At 40.4% G+C, this 26,771-nt stretch overlaps 1 protein-coding gene across 5 annotated transcripts in view; it reads right to left on the bottom strand.

Moving 5' to 3' along the window:
• Positions 1-26,771, bottom strand: part of SRPK2 (SRSF protein kinase 2) — a 241,871-nt gene that overhangs the window by 25,829 nt on the left and 189,271 nt on the right. For all 5 annotated transcript variants that reach the window (XM_028120177.2, XM_028120204.2, XM_028120193.2 and 2 more), the window contains 8 exons: positions 19,144-19,252; positions 18,360-18,447; positions 18,077-18,164; positions 15,036-15,142; positions 4,964-5,129; positions 3,761-3,786; positions 2,065-2,311; positions 916-1,398 (listed from right to left, as the gene is read on the bottom strand). In XM_028120177.2, the coding sequence (XP_027975978.1) occupies positions 916-1,398; positions 2,065-2,311; positions 3,761-3,786; positions 4,964-5,129; positions 15,036-15,142; positions 18,077-18,164; positions 18,360-18,447; positions 19,144-19,252 (1,314 nt within the window). The remainder of the gene's footprint in view (positions 1-915; positions 1,399-2,064; positions 2,312-3,760; positions 3,787-4,963; positions 5,130-15,035; positions 15,143-18,076; positions 18,165-18,359; positions 18,448-19,143; positions 19,253-26,771) is intronic.

The following is a 26,771-nucleotide window of genomic DNA, read 5'->3' as shown; positions in this document are numbered from 1 at the left end:
CACCTTCAAAGAGTCCTCGGTCGGGGTAAAAGTAAAAAGGAACAGGATATGTCTACCCTAGTAAAACAAAAACAAAAACAAAAACCCCCACATCCTTAGGATGATTAGCTAGAGCCAACGAGTAACAAAGACGGCGCTGCAGGTCTCCCACCTGCTGGACTAGGACTGCGGGATCCCTCGTGCTCTTTGCAGGGTGGGTCATCCACTGACTCATCGTGTGGTAAACACTCTTGTCAGCAGAGGGAGCAGAGGAGGTTTCTGAGCTATTCCTCTGTGGGCTAGAAGGGAAACCATCTGGGTGATGCCCCGTGTTTGCTTACTGGAGTCCCTTAGCATAGCACAGGCAGAGACAGGTCACGTGGCATTCACTCTCAAAATAAGGGTTGGATAGAGGTTCAGATAATGAATCACATTAAAATCCATGCCACTTCCTTTAAAGTGGCTTTAACATTTCAACAGCAGAGTTCTACAATCAGGAACAACCACTGAAATAAGGGAATTCCTCAATACAGACAAAGAGCAAGTATATTTTTTTCCCTGAACACAAATGAAACTAAACAAAACCTAAAAACTAAATATAACCTATCAGATGGAAGTACAAATTATAAACTACATATTCTATAAAAGCTACAGTACGTGTAAGCTGCTGGACCGGGAAGTTTTTTTGCAACATGGATGTCACTAACTACAGAAGGAGTAAGAGAAGCTCAGAAATGGGACTGATACTACCAGAGAAAGCCTAAGTGGCACCGAATACATTTTAAATTACACTACTTATTCAGGAGTACAACTGTAATACAACGAAAATGGTTAACGCACGATGTGACGACCTCCAGCCGATTCCCTTCACTGCGTGTGTCAAGGATAGGATACCCGGGCCACTGAAACAGACACCTGGTGGGGAGGGACACTTACTTTTTGGCAAATCTCCAGTGCTGGAGGCTGAAACCGTCCGGCTTCTGTCGTGGGATGGACTGCTTTCCTCAGGCTCGGTAAGCGGGGATCCCTCGGAAAGCGCAGAGCCACAAGCCACAGGTTCTAAGGGCCCAGAGAACAATGATGTGGAAAACTCTGGAAACTGTGACTCGGGAATTTTATGCCGTCCATTTGGCAATTCACCATTGAATTGTTCATAGGAGCTGCTATATGTGTAATCACTTTCTGCATTTGGCTCATCGAGGTTATATTCCTCAGGATTTGGACAATCTTCTTCTTCATCATCGTCATCATCCAGCTGCTGTTCCAGTAAGAACGGACCATTCTCAATATGGCCATTGGTTTTGGGGGATTCTATCCACGCAGGGTCTGTGTTGGTCAGTTCCTGTTCAACATCATCTTCATCTTTCTCAGTGTTTTCTTTCTCGGTGTCTTCTTTCTCTTCCTGGTCCTCAGCCTCACCTTAAAAAGTTGATGGGTTAAGAATCAGAATGTGTCACTCTCCTTAACACAGTGGCACTAGGTACATATTTCCTCCAACAAGAGACAATTCTGAATGTGCTTAATTTAGGTTTTTTTTTCGTGCCTCAAGTAAGCTCTATACCTAACATGAGGCTCGAACTCATGAGCCCGAGATTGAGTCACATGCTCCACTGACTGAGCCAGCCAAGCGCGCTGAATGTGCTTGATTTACGTACTACGTAAATAAGATCTTGGGTTTTCTATATCTTATTTTTCATTTAGTAAATAATTGGCTCTCATTAGGAAAATGCTAAATTTGGAGGAAAATGACAATTTATAAATAGAGTTGCCTTTCCACTTCCACCCTCTCTTCTACAATCTTCAGAAAATGTCCGTGGGTACATTACTGTTAGGTTAAAGGTTAATTACAAAATAAAGAACAATCATTAGCAGGCTCAAGACATGGTGTTAGACGTTTTCCATTTTGAAATACTAACATATTTCTGGCATTCATTTTACAAATGAAGTGGCAGACGGTTTCCCACATTCCCCAACCAGGAGCTGGAAAGAATCCTCCTCACAACCGAAGCAGCAGCACCAAGTGAGCCTGTGTGGTGACCCGGCGGGCGCCCAGTAAAGAAGCTGCAGGACCCCGCGCAGACTGACCGTTGTCATTGGCAGGCTCGCCCTCGGCCACATCCTCGAAGCTGGCAGTTTTGAGTTTCCCCTCTGGGCCGTATCCATCGTCCTGTTCATTGGAAGGTACCGCTGTTGTGATGTTTTCTTCTATTATTTTCCTTTCGGCTTCTCGCTCCAATTCTTCTATTTCCTGCAGACGCTTTTCCAGTAACTCGGCCTGCCTTTTCTGCTTCTTTTTCAGTTTTTTCTTCTTGTTCTTAGATATTTTTCCTATCTACAACATGGCAAGAGAATACCACAGGTCAGTCTGCCTCTTGTTAAAGCACTCCATAAGAATACAAGTGCTAGCAGCATGCAAACATGGACAAATCCCGGCTCCTCAGGGCTTCCTCATGAGCACCAAATGCCCAGACACGAGACCCACAGTAAAACCAGAAGAAGCCTAACATCAAGTAAGGGGGCTACTAGCAGGCCCTGCCCTCAGAGGGACACACAGCTCCCATCCTAGAAGTCTGTTTCAATTCAACTTTAAGAAGGGAAAATGCTGAGATACTCTGGCCTTTAAACAAGAAGCACCTCTCACAAGTTTTATTTGTTGCTGCCTAGACCACAAACTAACAACATCTCCCCTCTGCTCCACTCTGTTTTACCCAGCTATGCGCCGTAAAAGAAATGCCTGGTGACACAGGGGCACTGCCCTCGCTGTTGGTCAACAGCACTGTTGGTGTCTGGGTCTCACATACTGAGCTGTTATCAACAGCCAGAACTGGAGAAACTGTCAGCAATGAGCATATGAAGTCAAGGAATAAAAGAAAAAGCCACTGTTTCAGCCTGCCTCCGATCAGGCCGCGTGACTGGGTAAGGGCCAGCAATGACCGCCTCCAGTCTTTCCACAGAATCATCATCGAAACAAGCTGCTCCAAGCACAGCAGGCCTGGAGGTGCTGACTCGATGCCTCAGCGAGCCAGGTGGCATAATTATGACAAGCCCTCTGGAACTGGGACTTTCATTCCAAAGCGAGGGCTGCTGGTAGCACACTCAATCTCTCGACATTTCCTTTCAAATGCTTCTGGCACATAAAGCTCTTTCAAAACCTGTAAGTGACTCATCAACTCAAGATATATATATATATAGAGAGAGAGAGAGAGAGATTCTATCCTCTACTGGAACTAAGCAGGTTTGGGGACACTGGGGTAAGATTTAATTCCAAGCAGCAAACAGACAATACTCTTTCACATTTGACTACTGGCTGGAAAACAAATTTGAGTACAAGCTTCAGAAGAGCAGGTATCTTGGAGGCAAATCAGAACTAATGTTAAGTGTTTTATAATAATCATACTTCAAACTCTATCTGGATCACATCACATTTCACCAGACTCAGCCAACAGCACCCCAGAAAGTGCACAGGGAAAATGAAGATCAAACGTGGAAAGGCTCGAACTATTCTGCCTCTAAAAAAATCACAATTCATCGAAACAATCAGTCTTGTATATTCAAGGATACAGAGCATTTATAAGTATGCCCGTCTTTTATATTACTATGTAGTAAAGATCTACAATTGAGAACATAACAAAAAAAGGTATAATCCATTGCCCCCAAACAACGTTAAATGAAAAACTGTTGCAACAAGAAGCAAAAACTAATGTTATAACTTGAAAAGCTCCATAAGGAACAGATGCTTTTAACATGAAGGTGAATATTAAGTGTACATGTAAGTACTTACGGGTTTTTGCTGGGGAGCCGTGCTCACTAAAACAAAATGAAACAAAATGAATGTTTAGAGGAAAACAGATCTGTATCTTTATGCAGGTAATCTGAATTGTAAAATGAAGGTAATTATTGCCTTTTAATGGCTACCCAACTTCAAATGGTTAAACATCAGAGCTTCTTAATCACAGAGATCTAAAGAAAGGTGACCCAACTCAAACAAATGACTGGCTCTGCAAAGGCCAAGTGGTAGTTGCTCATATGGGGCCATTTCTCTTATTTATCTAAAATTAAATACCCAAAGCATTGACTGATAACTTAAGAAAACCAAGAAGAGTTCACAAATGTTACACAGTCATCTAACCAAATTTGTTTTATAGACAATAAAATGAACAGTCTAGATTAGGAGATGTACACTGTGTTTGAAAACTATTTGGCAAGTCTATACAGCGGAAGTAAATAAAATATTGTAGAAATCACATGACCAGTCTTTGCCGGCATCAACAGCTTGATGGACTACAGGTCTCTGATCTAAGAAACACCCTACTGGTGGGAAACAAGACTAGGAGGTGGTGCCTCTCCTGAGAGCCCCGTCAGGCACAGGGCTGCAGCCCCTCAGAGGCACACTCGCCCGACGTGACACACTGGGGTGCGGGTCACAGGAAGAGAGGGCAAGAGTGGTCCTGTCACTGCAACCGTTACACTCCGTCAAAACCAGACGGAAAACTCTCGATACCAATACTCAAGACATCTGGCCTTCTGCCACCTTTGGGTCTTTTGTAACTGATTCCAAACCCACCAGTTAGACTCAGATTGAGGAAGACTAACTGGAGACTAGGAAGCATTCTAACAAACGTGAAACTAGAGAAAAATTCTGAGGACTATAGGTCGGCTACATATGTGCAAGCTATTACTACATACTCCTCCGCAGACAAGTGTGCAGCACAAGACAATGTTCCAATGCAGATGAAGCAGCTCGTAAGATTTCAAACAAACTTTTAAGGAAGGACAAAGTTAAGGAACTCAAATATTGAAGCATAATTTAATTGGGGCATCTTCCTTTTCAAGGAACAGGTCTCCTTATTTCTAGCAATCAGACTCTTCCGAAAGTTCCTAACAGGTATACGTCTGACTCAACGAGCCAGATGCCTTCCGTGGGCAGCTCTGCTGGCTCTCCCTGCCCCGAAACAAACAAACAAAGCCGCCTCAGGTCCCTCACCTGCAGATCCCGAAGGAGGAGGAGCACCTGCTTTCTGCCACTCGGTGGCCTCGGCTGCCATTCTTCTCACATACGCATCATCCACACACATCAAGATGTTCTCCGGCTTTATGTCAGTATGAATGATCTTGCACTTACCATGCAGATAATCTAACCCCTGAAGGACCTGGTCATAGTAAAATCAAGAGAAGACAGGAATTATTAATACCTTCGTTGTTCAACATTTGTAAAATAGGTAACATAATCACAAGGCACCAAATACAGTAGACACTTCATGTTCATGGAAGCAAACACATCTGTACCTATACTCTGTTTATAACAACTTTATTGAGATGTAATTTACACAAAATTCACCCTTTCCGGTGTACAATCCCATGGTTTTTAGATTTGCACCATCACCACTATGTAAACTAGAACATTTTCATCACCCAAAAAAGAAACACCCTACCACTGACAGTCACTCTCCGTTTTCTGTCAGCTCCCCAGCCCTAGGCAACCACCAATCTACTTTCTATCTCCACACATTTGCTGGTTCTGGACATTTTATATAAACCAAATCATACAAAGTGGTCTTTTATAACTGGCATAATGTTTTAAAGGTCCATCCATGTGTAGCATGTACTTCTGTTCCTGTAAACTGTCAAACACTATTCCACTGGATATGCTATATTTTGTTCAGCCCTTTACCTGATGGATATTTGGATTGTTTCCCCTTTTTGGTTCCCACAAATAATATTGCTATGGACACTCACATATGAGTTTTTATGTAGACATACGTTTTTATTTTTCTTGGGTGTATACTTGGGCGTACAACTGTTAGGTCGTGGGGTAACTCTTGTTTTATACAGCAGCCGCCCTTGTCACATTCCCATGAGAACGTATGAGGGTTCCACCCTCGTCATGGCCTACACTTTGTTATCTTTTTTATTTGAGTCACCCTAGTGGGTGTGATGTGTGATCTGCGTCTCTGTGATGTCTAATGATGTGTATACATTTTTAATACTGCACGAAAGGAGGCTTAAACAGCTGTGGAATCCAGACCACATGACAGCACTGAACTCAAAGAAACTGCTGAACCAAAATATCCACAAAAACAAAACCCACAAAACTTAGAGTGCAGTGACCTAAATACAAGGCCACAGTATTTCTGGAATTATTTCCGTTAGAGAGGAATCTTTCAATTCTTCCCATAAACAAAAATGTATTTTTAAAATATTCCCATCATGCTCCTATACATTAGAAATTCTACATGCTCAGTAAATATTAGCACTTAATAAATATCATCATACACTTTAAATCATTTAGGGGTCTTGTCCACAACAGACAAGAAAGTGGGCAAGCAGTAGACACATAATACGTATCCATTATATGTATTTCCAATTCTAGAAAGTTCTCAGCAACAGCCCAATGCTTCTGTCTACTGTAAATAGCTAAACAACCTTAACAGACAACAGCATTGGGAAATGAGCAGAGAGAGGTTCCACAAGGAAAATGAGAAAAGGAAAACTCATCTCTTAAACAGGATGAAAATCTCTATACCCATCTAAAATAACTTTCCCTAGAAAGTATTTTTACATGACTTCAGCTGACCAAGTATCAGTCAAGCTCCTGGAACAGGTCATGCACCTAATTCCAGGTGTCTGACCTACAGCAATAAATGAAGCTCCTTGTCTCCTGGGGCTTATAGCCCCTATGTCCTCAGAGAGCTTACCGTCTTATGCCAGGAGGAGGAAAGGGATTGGCCGAAAAGAAACCAAGACGAACCATGGGTAACAAACAAGTTCTTAGTAAGCACCAAACAGTGAAACAGATAAAACCAGAAAAACAGAAGGAAAGGCACTTGTTTTCTTTGCCTTAAAATTAACATTTAATGTTTGCAATAGTACTGCAATTAGAACTATTAAATTATGTTTAAAACATCAAAGGACCAGGAAGAAACGTCGTTAGACGTTTCCATAAAGAATTAGGTTATAATCCTGATGGGAACACAATCCAAGGGGCCTATATGTTATTCACTGACATTCATGCATCTTCTTTGTTCAAACTGAAATAATATGGAGAATTTTTGTATCTGAATAACAAGAGAGAGTCTGAGAATACAAGAAATTAATAGACAGGAACAGTAATGATTTCTAACCTATGGAGGGAAAGGAACAAGATTTTTGAGAAACTTTAAAGTTTAAAATTATTCCAACTGAAACTGCATTTCAATTCTCAAATATTACCTCAAAGTAAAAATGTCAGTATCTCTTCACCACCATTTCATGCCTGAGTCATTCCTATCTTTCCACCTTAGCTCTTTTGTGGTGGTCAGGTTGTTTTACTGTGTGGGAGGCTACACAAGGAAGAGTTAATGTGATCCAGTATCCAAATGTGTTCATGAGTTCCCAATGAGAAGGAGGCACTTGAGATGAACACAGTGTTCTCAGCAAGAAGTTAAGTTCCAGATTTTTTAAATATTTGCAATTGCACGCAACTGGGTTACCTTTCCTTAAGAAGGACAGCTTATAATGTCTGATGATGAACACAGTGGAAGAACTGACTGCTGAGACAAATTAAGTAAATTAATTAAGATAATGCAAATCTTAAAGGAAAGTTGAGACACAGCACAGTGTGGTGTTAAAACATGGCCTTGGGACTCACGCCACTCCTAGCCTGCTGCCAGATCATTCACTCACTAGGCAAAGTACTTATGCTGTCTGAGCCTCCACTATCATATTTTAAAAAAAGGGGAATATATCTACTAAGTAGAAATATGGTAAGAATTAGAAATAATCTATGGAAAATCTACAAAAAACAACATCTAGTTCACAGGAAGCTCAAAATAAATGGGAGAACTGAACTAAGTCAGAACACTTGTATTGACATTGACTAAGTAACTAACTTTGCTAAGTCACTTATTAAATTTCTCTGGGTCTCATTTCTCCCACCTATGAGTGGGCTATCCCTGATAAATTCTGTGGCACATCCCAGCAATGAAATTCTGATGCCATAACTTCTTTTAATTCTAAACTACAATTTTTTTTAAAGTCTTTAGCTGTAGACTAAAAAGAATGGTTATTTTTGAAAAATGGCATTTCTGTTCTCAGCCAGTGAAGTTTAAAGCAATAAATAATGATGGGCAATCTCATAACCATTTATGCAGAATAACTATGATGATGCACAAAAAAGAGAAAAGCAGTGAATCAAGCTTCATGCCCAAGGATAGCTCTCCTCTTGCAAAATCTGAAGAACAGAGTTAAAAGGAGCCTTTACTAATTTTCTGTGTTTCCTGCACTCGCCAGGCCCAGTATATTTGTCTTTCTTGACTAAAAAAAAACATACTTAGCCTCAGCAGCAGGAGGCAGCAGAGGCTGCAGGGAGATCCTCTGCCTGCTTGACTCCACAGCGGCCATGAGGGCTGAGATCAGTGCACGCACAGATGGGCCGGAGGCAGGCCTGCACCTCATTCAGCGGAGCTGGATCACACCCTCAGAAGCCCAGGGCTGGGAGCCAGGAGCCCCCATTTCTGGTTCAGATACTAACTAGCTATGGCTCAGAGCAAGTCCCCTTCCCTGACCTCAAATTCACCTGTAAAATAAGAGGCTTGGTCAAGACAGTCTCTCAAGTTTCTTTCTGTACACCTATGAACATGGCAGAGAGCATCTATTCCTGGTGCTAACAACATAAGCCTACCCCTCTCTGCCACAGCTTGCTACAATCGTTCCCGTGATCTCGCAGACAGAAGGGGAGGAGCGAGTTGAGAGAACTCTGGGAACTTCTCTCAAAGATGTCTTCCGGGCCCTGCTCACCACCCAGAGAATGAAGCTTTCTCCAAAATCCTAAACTGTGAAGAGAAACAAAATGAGAGCAGATTTCTAAATTATTTTCTGACTCTGGTCACCACCTGGGGACTTTCTTCCTCCCACAGCTGAACAGAGGACACACGGCGAGGCGACCTGGCTGGCCTCTTACTCTGTTAAGGTCTTACTAACGTGGCATCCAGGGGAGCCCAACAGGCAGCAGGAGAGGCTGACGCATGCAAGAGCCCTTCGCCAAGATACTAACACCTTGTGCTGGGGAGGAAAGCACCAGAGGGGCTCTCTTCAAGCCCAGACACTTTCCTACTAGGAAAGCTAAGGCTCCCACTGGATTTCTCTCCTCTGCTAAACAGACATGAGGTCAACCCTACAACCTGCTTCTGACGATTCTGACAATTAAACTGAACAGAGAAGTGTGGGAATCCCAGGTCAATGGAAGGGGGCAAGAACTGGATGCGCACACACACAAAAGTTTCAGTGGACACTGTCCTCGTCTGCTTTGACATGAAACAGGCTTCTGCTCCGTGTTCTGACTCGGACTACTGAGAATTCATGAGAAAACCCTGCAGCCGTGTTCTTCTGAACACAGTCAGGAGGAAAGAGAAGGCCTCCGTGCCCAGCACGTAGAGGGCGCCGCAGAGCGCTGAGCTGGGAAAAGGGGCTTACCACATTTCTGAGTCGAGGACCCAACCTTCTGAAGAGAAGAATTCCAAGTTAGGACAGAACTATATGTGCGACCACAATGAATATAAAAAATGTTTACCAACTTAATCTTCTATCACTGATTCCTGGCTCAGTGATCATGAATTCGCTGACAACTAGGAACAGTGACATAAATGAAATGGTAAATAGATACTCAGTGTAGACAAAAACATTCAGTGCTAACAGGCGACTCAGCCTGCCCAAGCAGGGCCAGGCTCTTCGTCTGCCCCACAGAAGCGGGCTGTGGAAAAGCACTGCATTTTACAAGCCCCCTCAGCACACATTACCAATTACAAATCACTTAGTAAATAGCATTTAATGGCTATCCTTTCAAACAATCTAGTTACCAGCTCTACTATAAGGCAAAGAAAACCATTTACCACCAACAGACCCACAAATGCACACTTTTCACAAACACATGCTATAACCTAAATGCTCCCAGATCTTTCCATGTAGACATTGCACAGGACCTTGCAGTTTAGAGCATGGGTTCTGGAATTATACCACCTGAATTCAAACCATCAGGTTAAAAAGTGGGTGTCAAAGAGCATTGTAAATGCTAGTGACAATCAGAGTTATAGAAAAGAGTAATAAGAATTTAAAAATCCAGAGCTACAAGCTGCAACTGCTAGTTTTTCCAGTACTGTAGCAAAGTCACCAAACTCACGGCCCTGCCCTTACCAAGAAGGCCATTTCCTTACAGCTTCCTGTAAAGGGCAATGAATTGAACCATAAAGTTTTAAAAAGTAAAATACCCTTTCAATATATAAGCAAGTCAAAGCCACGTTTAAAGAAGAGCAGGAGCGTCTGAAGAAGCCCTACCTTTCATGCACCACAAATAAACACGGCCAACACTATCATCCTGTTTCTTCTTCTGGATTTAGAAGTAAGAGCAAGACATGAAACAGACCTCACTAAAGCTGATTTAAAAAGAAGAAATGAAAGCTGGGGGGTGAACAGACCAACGTAAGACTCCACACCTGAGCCAGAGAAGCGGTCTGGGAAAGTCAGAGGCTGCACACGGCATCCCAGACACCACCAGCATGGCTCTTCTTCGACCCAGCACAAGGTCACCAGGACTATAGGAGGACAGCTAAGAACTGACCAAGGGACTGAGAACAGTGTATGGGAAACCCTGAAAAGACAGATAATTCAATTATGTCATTACTTTTAAAATACAAACGAGCAGTAATGTTGGTCCACGAGCCCATCAAATCAGAGAAAGTGAGCCATTTTATAGAATAAAAAGAGGAACGTATACTTCTTTCATTTTAGAAAAGACAACCCATCAGAAACATTCTTTGACCACCCCCAGCAAGAAGGAAGCTCCAAAGACACACAGGATTCACACACAACTCGTAACTCCAAGAGCTCACAACGCAGGTGGGGGGACACCCCGGCTACTTCACGCTGGTCACCACACTGGATGCTCTGTCATCAGTCCCTCCATGTTAATCTCCACAAATGACCTACTACCATCCCAATTTTACAAATGAGAAAACAGGCTCACAGAGGTGACATCATTGGATCAGGGTCACAAAACAGTAAGTGCCAAAGGTATAATATGAAGTGAAGCCTGTTGGCAAGGCACCTACCCCCTATTCCAGTGGTTTTCCACCGGAGGGAATTCTGCCTCCTCAGGGACATCTGACAAAGTTTAGAGACCTTTAAAATAGTCACAACTGGGGTGGTGGTGGCTGATACAAGCATCTAGTTGGTTGAGGCTAGGAATGCTGTTGAACACCCTACAATACACAAGATAGGTCCCCACAACAAAGAATTTTCCAGACCAAAATGTCAATAGTGCCAGGACTGTGAAACTGGGGCGTATATAGTAAGAAGCTACGATCATCAGGAAAGGCCCAAATGGAGGCTGCAGGCAGACCGAGGAGGGAAGAGAGAGCATTCTTAACTGGGGTAGTGTGGGAAGGCTTCGTCAGGGAAACAGGATTCTGGTTGAGTCTTTCAAAGCATGGGTAGAAAAGAAAGGGTGGTATTATTGTCAGTCTAAGACAAAAGAAATGATCAAAGATGTGCAGCTAAAAAATGGTCAGGTGAGTACTTTCTCTAAAATACCTACAAAATGAAACTAGTAAAAATTTATGAATAAAAAATCAGGTAAATCTGCATGTATTTATAAATGCTTGGGCATCTTTGACCACTCATAAGAGACTGGTAACTTGGTTGACTCTGGGAGAGAAACTGGGTACCTGAAGGACCTAACATTTCAGAACACTTAACGTGCATTACCTATTTAAAAGATTAATGGCGAAACACTGACCCGCCAGGAAATAAAAGCTGAATCGGGGTTTGCAAGGGGAAATACGGGCTGATACCAGATGGGTGAAAACCTTAAACACGTTCATAGGAAGAACAGTGATTTAACTTTTATTGGACATTAGGCCAAGTATGATTCTAAAGGTATCATATGCTACTTGGCAAAATGCTAAAGGTAAGCACTCCAGAACCAGATGCTCTGGGTATGAATGCCCCTTCCACAGCTTACTACTACTTTAAGTCACTTCTTGGCTGGAGGCAAGTTACTTAAACTCTCCACACTTCCATTCCTCTTCCATAAAATGGAAGGGTAAAAATACCTATTTCATAGAGTTACTGTGAAGATTCAATGGATTCAAATTTGCAAAGTACTGACAGCGATGCCTGGCACATACTAAGTAGCACTGAATAAAAATCTATAATCATCAATAGTACCATCCCTTTATGTGTAACAATAATCAGCAAGGAAAGTATCTTTATTATTCCCATTTTACTCATGATGAAATTGTAGCTTAAGGAGGTTAAGGAACTTACCCTAAGTTCCTCGCTAGAGAAGGGTACATCTGACACCAAAACCCAAGCTTGTTCTCACCCCACATGTAGCTTCCTGAAAGCAAATATTAACCTTCAGACAACAGGCACTGGAAAGCCACTAAAGGTTTCTAAATGAAGCAAAGTTTTGTTTCGGAAGGTAACTGCCAATGGAAAGGAGAAAAAATTGGCACAGGGAAACAGAGTAGGATGAGCAGGACTCTGGAAGAAAAGGCAGAAGCCCATGAAAAGGTACTGGCTGGAGGCGATAAAGGGTCTGAACTAAGGGCGGTGGTGCTGGAAATGGAAAGATCAGGAATAGAAGGCAGGGCACAGGAGGGACGGTGGCTAGGTGATTAGTGAGGCACACCAAGAGACCAACGACTGGGGACTGGAACCGGGTCGGCCACACCTGACTTCGAAGGAAAGGGAGGCCACACAGTGACAGACTCTGAGAGAGCCGGTCGACCTTGTCTGTTCTGGGAAGCACTGAAACTGTGAGGTCTATTAATAAAGGATCTTCCCTCTATTACTTAGGAGTCAAAAACAGTGAATCCACAGGCTGAATCCAAGGGAATGAAGGGAATTTCAGGTGATACAGATTACTAACTGGGATAGACAACAATTTCCTACTTTGAAAGTTACAAGTTTAGGGAAAGAAATCCAAAATCCATATTTTTCTTAAATAAAATTAAAGGTGGGTCACACTAAAAGCAAAAATTCTAAATATTGTCTGCAATAACTAAGTACAGAAAATGAAAATTTCACCTTGAAATTTTTCTAGACCAATAAAGCACTGTAAGAGTTCTCAGTCCCCAAAGCACAGTGTGTGTGAATTATGCACTCATTAAAATCATTTGTTCATTCAGCAAGGACCCATGAAAATTCCATTAAACTCCAAGAATTTCATTTTTAGATTTACAGACACTTTCATTTGCTGAGAAAGCCTACATTTTGTTTCTGTGTTCTGGAACACAAAATAAATATCAATGGTTCATCTGCGAAGTCACCTCCTTTCACGGCCCAGCCTGAGCTGTGCGGTGGTCAGTCACCTATGGCAACCACAGACATCTTTCAAAGTACAGGATTCCAGGGGATGACAGACCTACGTGAAATACACACGAGCTGGAGTTTTTCAAATTATTTGCTTTTTGTTAGAATATGTAAATCTTTTCAGGATTTATCAGAGATAATTAAGACATTTTTTCAGGGTTTTTTAACAAGATGATTTTTAGAGTTCAGAGTTGCCACTAATAGCTATAAACACCAAAGTGTCATTCAGGGGTCAAAAAACTCCAAATAAGGTTAATCACAACCGTCCCCTCTTCCCCCTGCCCACATTAAAGGGAAATTGTTTTTTGGTTTGAGATATTAACCATGTGAAAATAATAAATTAAAATGCTACTATCTAAAATCTAAAAGGGAACAGGTATTATTATTAATCCAAAGCTGACCACAAGTCCGCAAAGGGCATATACGTATACCCAGCATAATACTGTGTACGGGAACAATATTTCACTGGATAAGCCAAGGCAAAGTGCCCTTCTCTCTTCAGCCTCTCTTTTCGTGTAACGTCTATAATGTTAGAAGATAAGCTGCCAATTTGCAATGCAAAGAAACAAAAATAAATGATGAACACTCAGGCTGACTAAATAATGCTATCTATGTACAACTCCATAAGCAAAATCTAAGATGCTTTCACAAACCCATGTAAGCTCCAAAGTTTTTATAAAATGGGTTTAAAAACCTACTCATATGCATGTATGCAAATACTATCTACAGTTGTTAGGAAGGTTCTCTTGTAGGGACCCATCTCTTGAATTCACAATTCTTTAATTGTGAATCATTCCCTGATTCTTTTCCTATGTGAGAATTGTAAGACCAGGGCCTATATTTCAGGTCTGGAAACCTCCCGAGTAGGTTTAGCTTAAGCTCTGGGCCTAGGGGGCAAGGGATGGACGCCCAATCACCTAATCCTCTTCTCAAGCAAACCAAACAACCCCCCTGATATATTATGTACTCTGCAGAATTATCCATAGCAATTGTCCATGATATCAGAACATGGTAATTCAGAATAAGTTGTATCTGCAACTTTCCTAATGTAGGCTATAAGGGCAATGAGGAATACAGACTGATGTATTCCATGCAGAAAACTGAATCTGGTAAATTTTCTAATTAGGAGATCTTCCATATGTGTATACTTTCATTCTATCAACACTTGCTGGAACATCATCCCTGAACCAGACCCTAGCTAAAGGTTTTGTCAAGGCAACTGAACAGGGCACAAATCTAACACAGTACTCCCTATATAACTTCAACATTCCTCATACTATCTTTCATTTAGCCTCCATCCAAAGATACACAGAAACAGTAAACAAACATTACCTATTTCTTCTGAATTATTTTCTAAGGAACTAAGTGGGACATTTCATAGTAATGATATTAGATAAAACAATTTCTCAGTATGCCATTTTACTTACCTTAAAAAAAAGTCAACACACCAAAAGAAATGCATACTTGAAATTTACATACTGCCCTTTTTGCAAGACAGAATGGCATGTGATTAAATAAAGTTGATGTAACAAGTTCAAAATATTATGCACTGATATACATGTATATATTTGTGAAACAGGGATTATATTTATATGTGTGTGTGCATGCGTGTATACGTGTGTGTGTGTGTGTGTATTTAAGGACAGGAATTTTCGTTAAAAGCTAGCCAATTAGGTACTGGCGGGCGGGGGCTGTCCTCACATCCTCACCTGTCGAATGATACTCTTCACACAACGTACTGGGAGGCCTTGGTAATTGGACTTGATGATCCACTTGAGGAGATGGTGGCCGAGTACTTCGAAGACCATGCAGACATCTGGGACATGGTTAAGGATCATTTGCAGATACATTTCCTGGAGTGATGCAATTACTCAAAGCAGCATCTTTGTGGCACTTGGCATTTTTTTCTTTATAAAATGCAACATCACGGGGTGCCTGGGTGGCACAGTCAGTTAAGTGTCTGACTCTTGGTTTCGGTTCAGGTCATGATCTCAGGGTTTGTGAGATCGAGCCCCACATGGGGCTCCATGCTCAGCATGGAAACTGCTTGGGATTCTTCCTCTCCCTCTCCCTCCCCTTCTGCCCCTCCCCCTGCTTGTGTATACCTGCATGCGTGAAACTCTCTCTCTCTGAAAACAAAAAAAACCCACAAAAACAAAAATACTTTAAAATGTTTAAAATGCAATGTCACTACTACCAATAATACCAGAAGTGGTCATGTGCCATTTCTCACCAAAATAAATAGATCTAACATTTACTAAGTACTTATATCCTATGTGTTAGTCAATGTATGCTCGTCAAACAATGTGCCTACCCCCGCACAGAGGCGAGACCTGGAGGAGCTCTCCGGCGTCACACAGTCCCAAGGTGGCTGGGCCATGACGCAACCCTGCACCTCCCTGCACTCTTGCTCATTTCAACACCCCCTCCCTGATAATCAGCCATAATGAAAGTGAGCAAGGCTGAAACCTCATAAAAACTGATGGCAGGGGGTAGGGGGGAAACGGGACACCCAAAAAACCCTGTCTTAAGTGTCCTCCCTGCCTGCCTAAATTCAAATCCATGAAACACTTTATAAAATAAAAATTTACAAAACACAGTGAAGATATTTAATCTTTTCCTTCAGTAGTATCTTTCATTGCAGAACCAGATCAACTTTAATACTCTAAGCAGTTTTCAATAACATATGATCATAATATAAGACATGGCACTTAAGACCCACTTATAATAATGAAATCTTAGGAATCTGGGTGTTTTTTTTTTTGTTTTTTTTTTTAAATAGAAATTCTACTATGACCCACCGAAGTCCATCATACAAATATATTCATGTTATTCATACAGGAAGATTTAAAATGGCTCTGAAACCTCTTGAGAATACATCGTTCATCCCTGGAAGCCTACAGATAGGCCATTAAAGCAGGTTAGTTGATTTAATATTTCCTACAATACCTGGATCTGCCAGTCACATTATCACAATAACTGTTGCTTTAAATATTTTTAATGAAAAATTTTTAAATATTTTCTACAATGTTGGAGAGCATTATAGACTTATGCATAGATAATCTAAAGCCAAAAGTTTCTATTTCCCAAATCCTTATTAAAAAAAGGCAAACTAAGGATTAAAGTTAGTAAAAGACATAGAGTCAGAGGCCAAGATTTCTAAATTATGACCTAAGTCTTCTTCAAAGCACTGACCACCTGGACTATAATGGTTTCCTAGCATTTTATTTAATGGTAAAAACAGCCACTGGCATGTGTATATCCAAAACACTCCATTTACCTGTAAGTCAGGTAGTTTCTCAAAAGAAACCCTGCCAGCTACCCCAACAAACTGCCTTACAGAACTGATCCAAGAAGAGGGGCCGCCCTGCCCGCCCATAAACAAACAGACTCTCCTGGAGACCAGGGCAGAGGACCAGCTCTGTCTGTCTATGGAGGTTGGGGAGGAGGGGACCGGCACCTGAGTTACTCGGTTGGTTGAGCATGTGACTCTTGATTTTGGCTCAGGTCATGATCTCAGGGTCATGAGACTGAGCCCTGCATCGGGCCCCGCACTCACTGGGGAGTCTGCTTGAGATTCTCTCTGTCCCACTCACTCTCAGCTGAAAAAAAAAAAAAAAATAAGGGCGCCTGGGTGGCTCAGTTGGTTAAGCGACTGCCTTCGACTCAGGTCATGATCCTGGAGTCCCGGGATCGAGTCCCACATCGGGCTCCCTGCTCGGCGGGGAGTCTGCTTCTCCCTCTGGCCCTCCCCCCTCTCATGCTCTCTCTCTCTCTCAAATAAATAAATAAAATCTTAAAAAAAATAAAAAATAAAAAATAAATAAATAAATCTTTTTAAAAAGGTGGGGGGGGATGCACTCAGCAACTAGCAAAAACAATCTTGAGGCAAAGGGCAAGATGACACCAGCAGGCACTGGTACTTACTAGTAGCCTCTAGTCCAATCTCTAGAGGAAATATAGAACCTCCTTCAGACATAAAGGGTATGAAGGAAGTGCCTCCCCAGGGATTAAGGCTCAGGAGACGCAGAAACAGGGTGCCATTCTAGGATGTGAGCTGGGAGAAGGCTTTGTCCTCAGGCTTCTGGAGCTTGAGCAGGTCAAATACCAAAATGAAGGATTTGTTCCAAACATGGTAAGAAGGCGAAGGCCCTGGCTCTTGACACGCTGATCTTTTGCTCCTTGTGATCTGCAAAGAGGACTGTGGCTCATCTTTCTCTGCTCTCTCGTTACACATATGTAAGGCACTCCCCAGCTTGATGGTGAAGGTAGAGGGGCTGTCTGTAAAGAGCCCGGTGCCTGCACAAGAAGGATGCTTAAGATTCTGTACGACCTCAGAGAGATGACACAAGACACTGAAATGGACTGGCGGGAATTGGGGAATTTTTTGGCATACCATTTTATAACACTCTGTAATGATACTAGAGGCTTTATGTGGACACTGATACAGCACAGCTAACAGAAGTTTAAATAAGCTTGAAATATTTCCATGTTTTTTTAAAGATTTTATTTATTTATTTGACAGAGAGAGACACAGTAAAGAGAAGGAACACAAGCAGGGGGAGTGGGAGAAGGAGAAGCAGGCTTCCCGCGGAGCAGGGAGCCCGATGTGGGGCTCGATCCCAGGACCCTGGGATCGTGACCTGAGCCGAAGGCAGACGCTTAACGACTGAGCCACCCAGGTGCCCCTATTTCCATATTTTAGAACTAAAAAGTCATTAGGAAGCAAAAGAACTGTCAATAAGGATACGTATTCCATTCATGCCTGAAATCTTGAAGTCATCGATTAACTGTACTACCATGTCTTTATTTGGGTCAGTGGGATCACTTTCTCGAACCTATGGAAAGAAAAATTAATTCAAGAACAGAACCATTTAGGACTGAAAGTCATTTCCATTATAACCAGCCAAAAACATTTTAGTAAAAGTGATGTTTTTAAAAATAAAAGATTCAGTATTTGAACTTAAAAATTCCTCTGTAAAATTTTAAGTCATTAATTTTTCTTGCATTATTCACATTTTCATAGTACTTACACATTTGAGCAATTTTATTTCATCCAAGGCTGTCTCTGTATAATGCTGGGCACTTTTTACAACTTTCATTGCAACAAATCTTTTTCCCCTTAAAAAAAAAAAAAAGCGTATTTTTAATATTATCAGCAAAAGTGATCATTATAATGAAATCTATTCAATAAATAGGGCCTGGTTAGTACTTGGATGGGAGACCGCCTGGGAATAACCTTTCCTTTAAAATAGTACTTTTCCAACTGTGTGGGCACAATTAAGCAAGAGGCTAATGGATCAAAACAATCTTTTTGCTTTGTGTTTGTTTTTACCTAATAAAAATAAGGTGGACTGGAAAAATGTCAGAGTTCATCACAAAGATTAAGGGTAATTCTTATTTTGTAACACTTCTGTTTTAGTACATACACATACACACCATATGTGTATGCGTCCTGGGTAGCAGCACAGTTTCATACTATGGGGTCGTGACTTTTCTTTAAAAAGTCAGAAACCACTGATTTTAAAGGCCTAAACATGATCATTTTACATATGAACATTTTTCTGACATGGATGAATTACCACAAGAACATATGTCTGATGTAATGCTATTTCAATGAATAAGCTTCAGATATAAAAGCAGAAGAAAGTTAATGTAACAGACAAGTGAACTTCAAACTGGGGGGGTGGGGAGGGATGTCTAGCCGACAAGGCAGGCCTGTGCTAAGTACGATACATGCACAACCTCAGCCACACCTGATTATAAAGGTTGAACTGGACCAGAAATCAAATGCACAAATGACAAAAGAGCACTTACTGCATATCCCAGCACAGCCAGACAGTTGAGAAGTGTCCCCATCCTAGCTTCCTAATAACATGGTAGCGGCCATTGAAGAGGTCTCCAATTTTCACTGGATGGTAGCCACCTTTTATTAAAAAAAATTTTTTTTTAAATTTCAGAAAAATAGTAATAAAATCTCTTCCTTTGTGTCAGTTTTTTTTTTAAAGATTTTATTTATTTTTAAGTAATCTCTACACCCAACATCGGGCTTGAACTCAAGACCACAAGATCAAGAGTTACATGCTCTGCTGACTGAGCCCACCAGGCGCCCCCTCTAGTCAGGTCTTGATACCATTTAAGAAAGCTCTAAATAATAAAATCAGATCAAAGTATGTTTAATAATATAAGATTTTTTCTCAAAAATATCTTTCAAGAGAAAAATGTCCTCTGACTTGCTATTAGGCTTTCTATTCATTCTGATTTAACCCAGAAAGACATCAAACCATCCAGTACTCCATAACGATAATTTCAGGCTTATATTTAAGTCTAGGTGTACATAATATGCACATACCGGCTCTTGACCTTTCCACATGTCGGCGTCTTCTCTTTTAAGCAATAAATTCAATGCAAATCTTTTGGGTCAGTAGAACATAACTCAGCAAAATAAAGATGTGTACTCTACCTCATTCTGCATACACCAATAGTTCATGCATAACCAACAAGGAATCATATAATGTACAACAGTTTACCCTCCAACGGAGCTTGCTCCTCTCCCCACACTTCCTCTAGCCTCAAGCCCCTGCTGAGAAACAAGCTGGAGAGAGAGGACACCCTGTTGAGGCAGGTACTTCGAAAGGTACGGGTGCTTTCGTAGATGTCTGGCATAAGAAGACCTTACTCTACATTTGGATATAAAATAAGCAGGCTACAGGGTAGTGTGTAGAATATGATACCATTTTTGTAAAACACACAAGGAAAAATCTAGGGGATAAGATGTTAGCAACAAACATCTCTGCATATAAAATTACTTTTATTCTTTTTTATTTATCTTAGTTTTCTACTAAAAAAACGCTTTCCTACGTTTTATTCTTTTAACATCTGCTTTTTTATTGCAACGTTGTTATCTCTCATTTTTTAAATCTACAGAATTCTTAAAAATCACTCAAAAAAGACTTGGATAGTTCGTTCCCACCTAGTGCTCAGAGGCTCAAGGCAGGTGCAGAAGTATCCAAGCCACATCTTTTAGTACATCTCAGTATCTTTCAGAGGGCTAGGAATAAACTTCAAGAAATACTATCAATGTTTATGAATATTTAAACCGTTACTCAACTGAATTAGTGAAGCAGGAATTTGACCAGATACTGAGTTTCTAAGATTCTTACTCTCCTACCACTACACATCAGTATTTCTCAGATTTTAATAACAAAGTCTTTAACAATATTCTGGGTAAAAAACACAAACTAAAGAATAATAAATCAAGAATACAGCAAATTATTAAATGGATGAATAGGTGGTGACTAAACTCACTGTTTTGCTCATTTCACAATATACACATATGTCAAGTCATATTAAGCTTATACAGTACTATATTATTAAATACATCTCAATAAAACTGGAAGAGAAAAAGGCTTATTGCTTACTTAGAAAGTTAAACTAAAATTGAAGGGGGCTCTGAGTTTACAATACAATTTTTGAACCACTAAAATTAACACTGGAAAGGAGGAGGAAAAAACTTGTAATTTTCCAAGTACAAATCAGGGGCACTGTGCTTGGCACTTTCTTTTCTTTCCTTTTTTAAAAGATTTATTTATTTATTTATTTGAGAGAGAGAGCAGGAGCAGGAGGGGCAGAAGGAGAGGGAGAATCTCAAGTAGAGCCTCACTGAGCCTGACTCAGGGCTTGATCTCATGACCCTGAGATCATGACCTGAGCTGAAACCAAGAGTCAGATGCTTAACTGACTGCGCCACCCAGGCGCCCCAGCACTTTATTTTCAAAACCATGTTCCATGAAAAGAACGTAAACTACAATATGGTGCAGGTGTTCCACGGTGGGGGTGGGGAGAAGAAGGGAGGAGAAGTCCTTTTGGGAAATTCGAAGTTCAACAAAGCAAAGCAGATTTCTTGACCAAGGGGTTCTAAGAGCCCAATGTCTTAACACACAGTGGGACCTCAAAGAGAAGAGAGCATGCGGCAAATACCAGACATATTTCCTCATGAAATGATTCCTTAAAAAAAAAAAAAAAGGCACATTTCACAACACAAAGTATTTAGGAAATGCTGGTGTCTATGTCATTTTTTACAACCATGCCATAAAGCAGATGGTGTGATTTCTACACTGCTGAAGTGGACACAAGTCTCAGAGACAGTAAGTTAATAGGTTCAGGGCTGGAAACTGGGGCTGACTTCAAAGTCCATGCCCTGTCCACCAGGAAGAAATGTATTTCATTTTTAACAACTGAAGAGCTTAGTAACTGGGGAACACTTGATAGCTTAATACTACTTAACTGCATATTATTCCCAACATTAAAGTCTCTAAATTTAAAAATGACTTAATTATGCATAAAGAGAAGAAATTTGTATCATTATGGTATGTTTCAGACTTGGATTCTCCAACAACCAGAGTGTGTACATGAGCAAAAACAGAAGAACACTATATTTCCAATATAATCACTGCATAAGCACAACCACTCCTTTTTCAATAGGACTTTGAAAGTTGAACAAAAGAAATTACTAGTTTAGTCCAGTTATCTCAGGAGCCCACAGATGATCTAAGAATAATGTACCTAGCAGAGGATTAAAAATAATAATAATGATATACCTAAAGGCAGGCCAACTAAAACCAGAGGGGGTAGAGAAGCAATTTTTTGATACAAATATAAAAACAATTAAAAGTACTAAACGCTTATCCTTTTATTTTGAAAATACGACATAATTTCAAACCTATATTCCATATATTCTCCTACCCTAACCCCCAGATCTCCATAGAAAACAAGTCTCTTCTGACCATTTTTCAACCTCTTCCCATAAAAGGGTAAATAATATCCATGCTGCCAGAAGGTAGAACATGACTCCCCATAGCAGACCACACCAACCTGCCCAACACCCACAGAATTAGAGGACACTCCAGTAACTCTCCCAATTAATTCTACAATTCCCTGAGATCAGCTAACAGTGTGCACCATAATGACTCCTAGCAGTGGACACTCCATGGCTTACAACACTGTCTAGCACACTGATAACAGTCACAGACTAGATAAGGACATCTCCTTTTGCGCAACTTTACCAACAGGCAGTACAGGAATTTATCAACAGTGCTACCCAAAGACCCTGCTCATGGCATGAGGCAGAGTACCAGAAAGATTCAAGCACCTGAGAACTACCATGACTTGGGGTTTAGCTGACACATTTGTACTTCACTATTTCTATTATTTAATATAAAAAACCATGCACTTATCACTTAGAAGTTGACCTCTGATTATTAAAAAAAAATATTAGATTGGATTACAAATACTAGAGAATAAAAATTGTTAAGTAATTAAGTTCACTCGCTGATTTCTTCTCCAACTCCTATCCCTCCAGCACACTGAAGAAAACTGTAACTAAAGCTCTACTCCAACTATTACGGCTCCAAAGAAGACAATTCTAAAACTATCCTTCTTAGCTGTTCTAGACTTGTTGGCCAAAGATAAAGATGACTCTCTTTTCCTTGCTGAGCCAAAAATAGGGTCAATTTGAGTGAATCAAAAATTCAAAAGTCTATCATACAAAATCATTTGGAAGGATTTTCAGCAAAGTCTTTATTTTCTAATAAAGGTACTATTAAGTATTCATTTCTTTTGTACCAACACTAGTTTCTCAGTCCTCTGATGGGGAGGTTTGTCTCCACAACCACTGAAGGCTATCAAAAGTCTAAAGAAAAACTTGAGAATCACCTCCAACACACAAAGTCTTAAAAAAGGAAGGTGTGGTAAAAAGCAGTTTGTTCACAGAACAATAATGCAGACACGTCTGGGGTCACTGGGATCATCTGTGCTCCTTTCCTCAAAAGTTAACAGAACAAGCAGATAGAAAAGCAGTAAGGAGATGGAAGATTTGAATACACTATCAACCAACTTGATATAACTGACATTTATAGGACACTCTAATCAACAGCAAATATTTTTTTCAAGTACACAGAACATGTACCAACATAAAACATATACTAGGCATAAAACAAGTTTCAACGGATATTAAAAAATTCAAGTCATATAAAGCATGTTCTCAGACCACAATAGAATTAACTTAAAAATGAGTAACAGAAAATACCACAAAATTGGAAAACTAACACACTTCAAAATAACCTATGGGATAAAGAAGTAATCAAAAGGAAATTATAAAGAATTTTACACTAAATGAAATGAAACCTAACCTCAGAATCTCTGAAATGTTGCTAAAACATTAAAACTTAAGAGGAAAATTTAGAGCGCTAAATGCCCACATCAGAAAAAAGATCTCAAATCAATAAGCTCAGTTTCCAGCTTAAAAAAACAGAAAAAGAACAAAGGTAACTTCAAGTAAGCAGAAGAAAGAAGAGAATATTACAGCACTGAGCTGTAATCAGTGAAATAAGAAACATAAAAAAAGAGAGAAATCAGTGAAAACAAAAGCTGGTTCTTCGAGAAAATGAAAATAATAAACTGGCTAAGTTGACCAAGGAAAAAAGAAAGAAAACACAAATTACCAAAACAAGTGAGGTGACATCACTACATATTTTATAACTATTAAAAGGACAACAGAGAATATTACAAATAGGTTTATACCTATAAATATGAAAATATAGACTAAATGGACAAATACCATGAAAAACACAACATACCCAAGCTCCAATCAAGAATTACATACCTAAATAACTCTGTATCAGTTTCTAAAAAAATCAATTTGTACTTAAAAACCTTCCCATAAAATATGAATTGGTGAAGAATCTCAAACATTTACAGGAAAAATACTAACAATTCTACATACTTCCTGAAAAGTGAAAAGGAGGAAATACTCCCAATCTCACTCTATGAAGCCAGCATTACTTTGATTCAGACCAATTTTCGCCATGATGTAGATAAAAAATTCTAAACAAAATTTCATCAAATCTAATTAAACAACATATAAAAAGGATAATACTCCATGACCAAGTGGGTTTTATTCCAGGAATGAAAACTTAGAAACCATATGATTAGCTGAATAAACGGGGGGGGGGGGGGGGTTCTTAATATCCAACATGCATTCCTGGTCAAAATTCTGGACGAAGCAGGAACAGAAGAGCATCCGTGAAAAACCTACAGACAGCATCAGACTTAAAGTTGCCAGGGAACTGAAAGAAGAGGGGGCTCATTACTAAATTAAAAGGATTGCAAAAATCATGAGGTAATGTAATGGGTAAATCCGATTAGGACCCAGATTTAAAAAGAAAAAAAAAATAGGTGTAAAAAACATTTCTTGAGATAATTAAGTAAAACTTAAATAAGATATGGATTTTATTTATTTTAAAATATTTTATTTATTTATCTGACAGAGAGAGACACAGCGAGGGAGGGACCACAAGCAGGGGGAGTAGGAGAGGGAGAAGCAGGCTCCCCGCTGAGCAGGGAGCCCGATGCACGGCTCAATCCCAGGACCCTGGGACCATGACCTGAATTGAAGGCAGAAGCCCCATGACTGAGCCACTGAGGCACCCCAAGATGATATTACGGAGGGGTGCCTGGGTGGCTCAGTTGGTAAAGCGACTGCCTTCGGCTCAGGTCATGATCCTGGAGTCCCTGGATCGAGTCCTGCATCGGGCTCCCTGCTGAGCGGGGAGTCTGCTTCTCCCTCTGACCCTCCCCCCTCTCATGTACTCTCTCTAATTCTCCCTCTCAAATAAATAAATATTTTTTTAAAAAAGATGACATTACGGAATTATGCATTTTCTTAGTTATAACAATGACATTATGGCTATATAATGAGAATGCTTATTCTTAGATAAGTCAGCTGAAGATTTTTTGGAGTAAAATGTCATGATTTTTCTAACTTCCTTTCCAGTGATTCAGCAAAAGAAAAAATGTATATATGTATACAATAAAGCAAATAAGAGAAAATGTCAGCAACTCTTCAACAATGCTAAAATGTTAACACTCTCCTCCATAGCGGAAATGCAGGAACTCCCTATACTATTCCTTCAACTATTCCTTCTGTATGTTTGACAACTTCCATAAAAAAAGCATATCATTTTTATTTTTATTTATTTATTTATTTTTAAAGATTTTCTTTATTTGACAGAGACAGACACAGCGAGAGAGGGAACACAAGCAGGGGGAATGGGAGAGGGAGAAGCAGGCTTCCCACGGAGCAGAGAGCCCAAATGCGGGGCTCAATCCCAGGACCCTGGGATCATGACCTGAGCCGAAGGCAGATGCTCAATGACTGAGCCACCCAGGCGCCCCAAGCATGTCATTTTTATCCAGTCTCTTACTCATTCCAAATGTGTGCTGGGAAGAGGGGCGATCTAGAGGCAAGCCCAGAGTAGGTAAAAACCAGTTTCAACCACTGGGGGACAGAGGGGCTCTACAACGTGACCAGAGAGCACACACAGGTGGGACCCTACTTTTCCTAAAATGACCTCTAAGAAATAAAAGGGAAAGCAAGATAAAAAAGCTTACTAAAGGCCCACTCTAGATTCCTTGCGTTTATGATGGTACTTATTATCATACCTACTGAACAAGTGTGTGTGTGTGTGTGCGCGCGCGTTATCAGGCGGTAGCCAGTGAGGCTCTACCATCAGTCTGATGCCACCTGGGAAGGAACCAGGAGAGTCAGAATTAGAATCCAGATGTGCCAGACTCAAAACACTGTGCTCTTTCTGCAATACCATGTTTTACTATTCACCCATCAGCTAAAATATGTACACCTTTTCTTTCTGTCCGGGATTCTAATATGAATTAAGTGCATGGCATTGTGAATAAACAGTGAGGAAAAACTATGAAATGAAATAAAAACTGCCATTTTAAATGGGATCTATTTTCTCAGTATAAGGTATCAATAACATGTCTGAGTTGGAAATGGTTTGTCAATGACTCATAAGTATCTATGGTAATTGGCCTTTATAAACAAGATTTTACAAGTATTTAGTAACCATAATTTTGGTTACGAACTAATTATGAAAATAAAGTATTGCTTTAAAATTTTATCCCACATAAGCTTCCTAAAATTTCACAGCCATCTCTCAGTTGTGAAAATTATGTTTACAGGCATCAAATAAAAATGTTGAAATCTAAGAAAATACTATTTTCAGGGCGCCTGAGTGGCTCAGTCGGTTAAGTGACTGCCTTTAGCTCAGGTCATGATCCCAGAATCCTGGGATTGAGCCCCACGTCGGGCTCCTTGCTCAGTGGGGAGTCTGCTTCTCCCTCTTCCTCTGCTGCTCCCCCTGCTTATGCTCTCTCTGTCGAATAAAACAACCTTTAAAAAAAAAAATACTGTTTTCTTCATTAGTAATTTAAAGTATAATTTAAATCACATTCACCCCACCCAAAACCACAAGATACCTAGGAATAAACCTAACCAAAGAAGCAAAGGATCTGTACTCAGAAAACTATAGAATACTCATGAAAGAAATTGAGGAAGGCACATAGAAATGGAAAAACGTTCCCTGCTC

The sequence above is a fragment of the Eumetopias jubatus genome, unplaced genomic scaffold (genome assembly GCF_037043125.1).
Source record: "Eumetopias jubatus isolate StellerSeaLion01/CBP00866 unplaced genomic scaffold, mEumJub1_p1.0 scaffold_14, whole genome shotgun sequence".
In the NCBI taxonomy this organism is placed as follows: domain Eukaryota; kingdom Metazoa; phylum Chordata; class Mammalia; order Carnivora; family Otariidae; genus Eumetopias; species Eumetopias jubatus.
The sequence above is the reverse complement of the archived record's forward strand: the minus strand, read 5'-3'. Positions and strand labels throughout refer to the sequence as shown.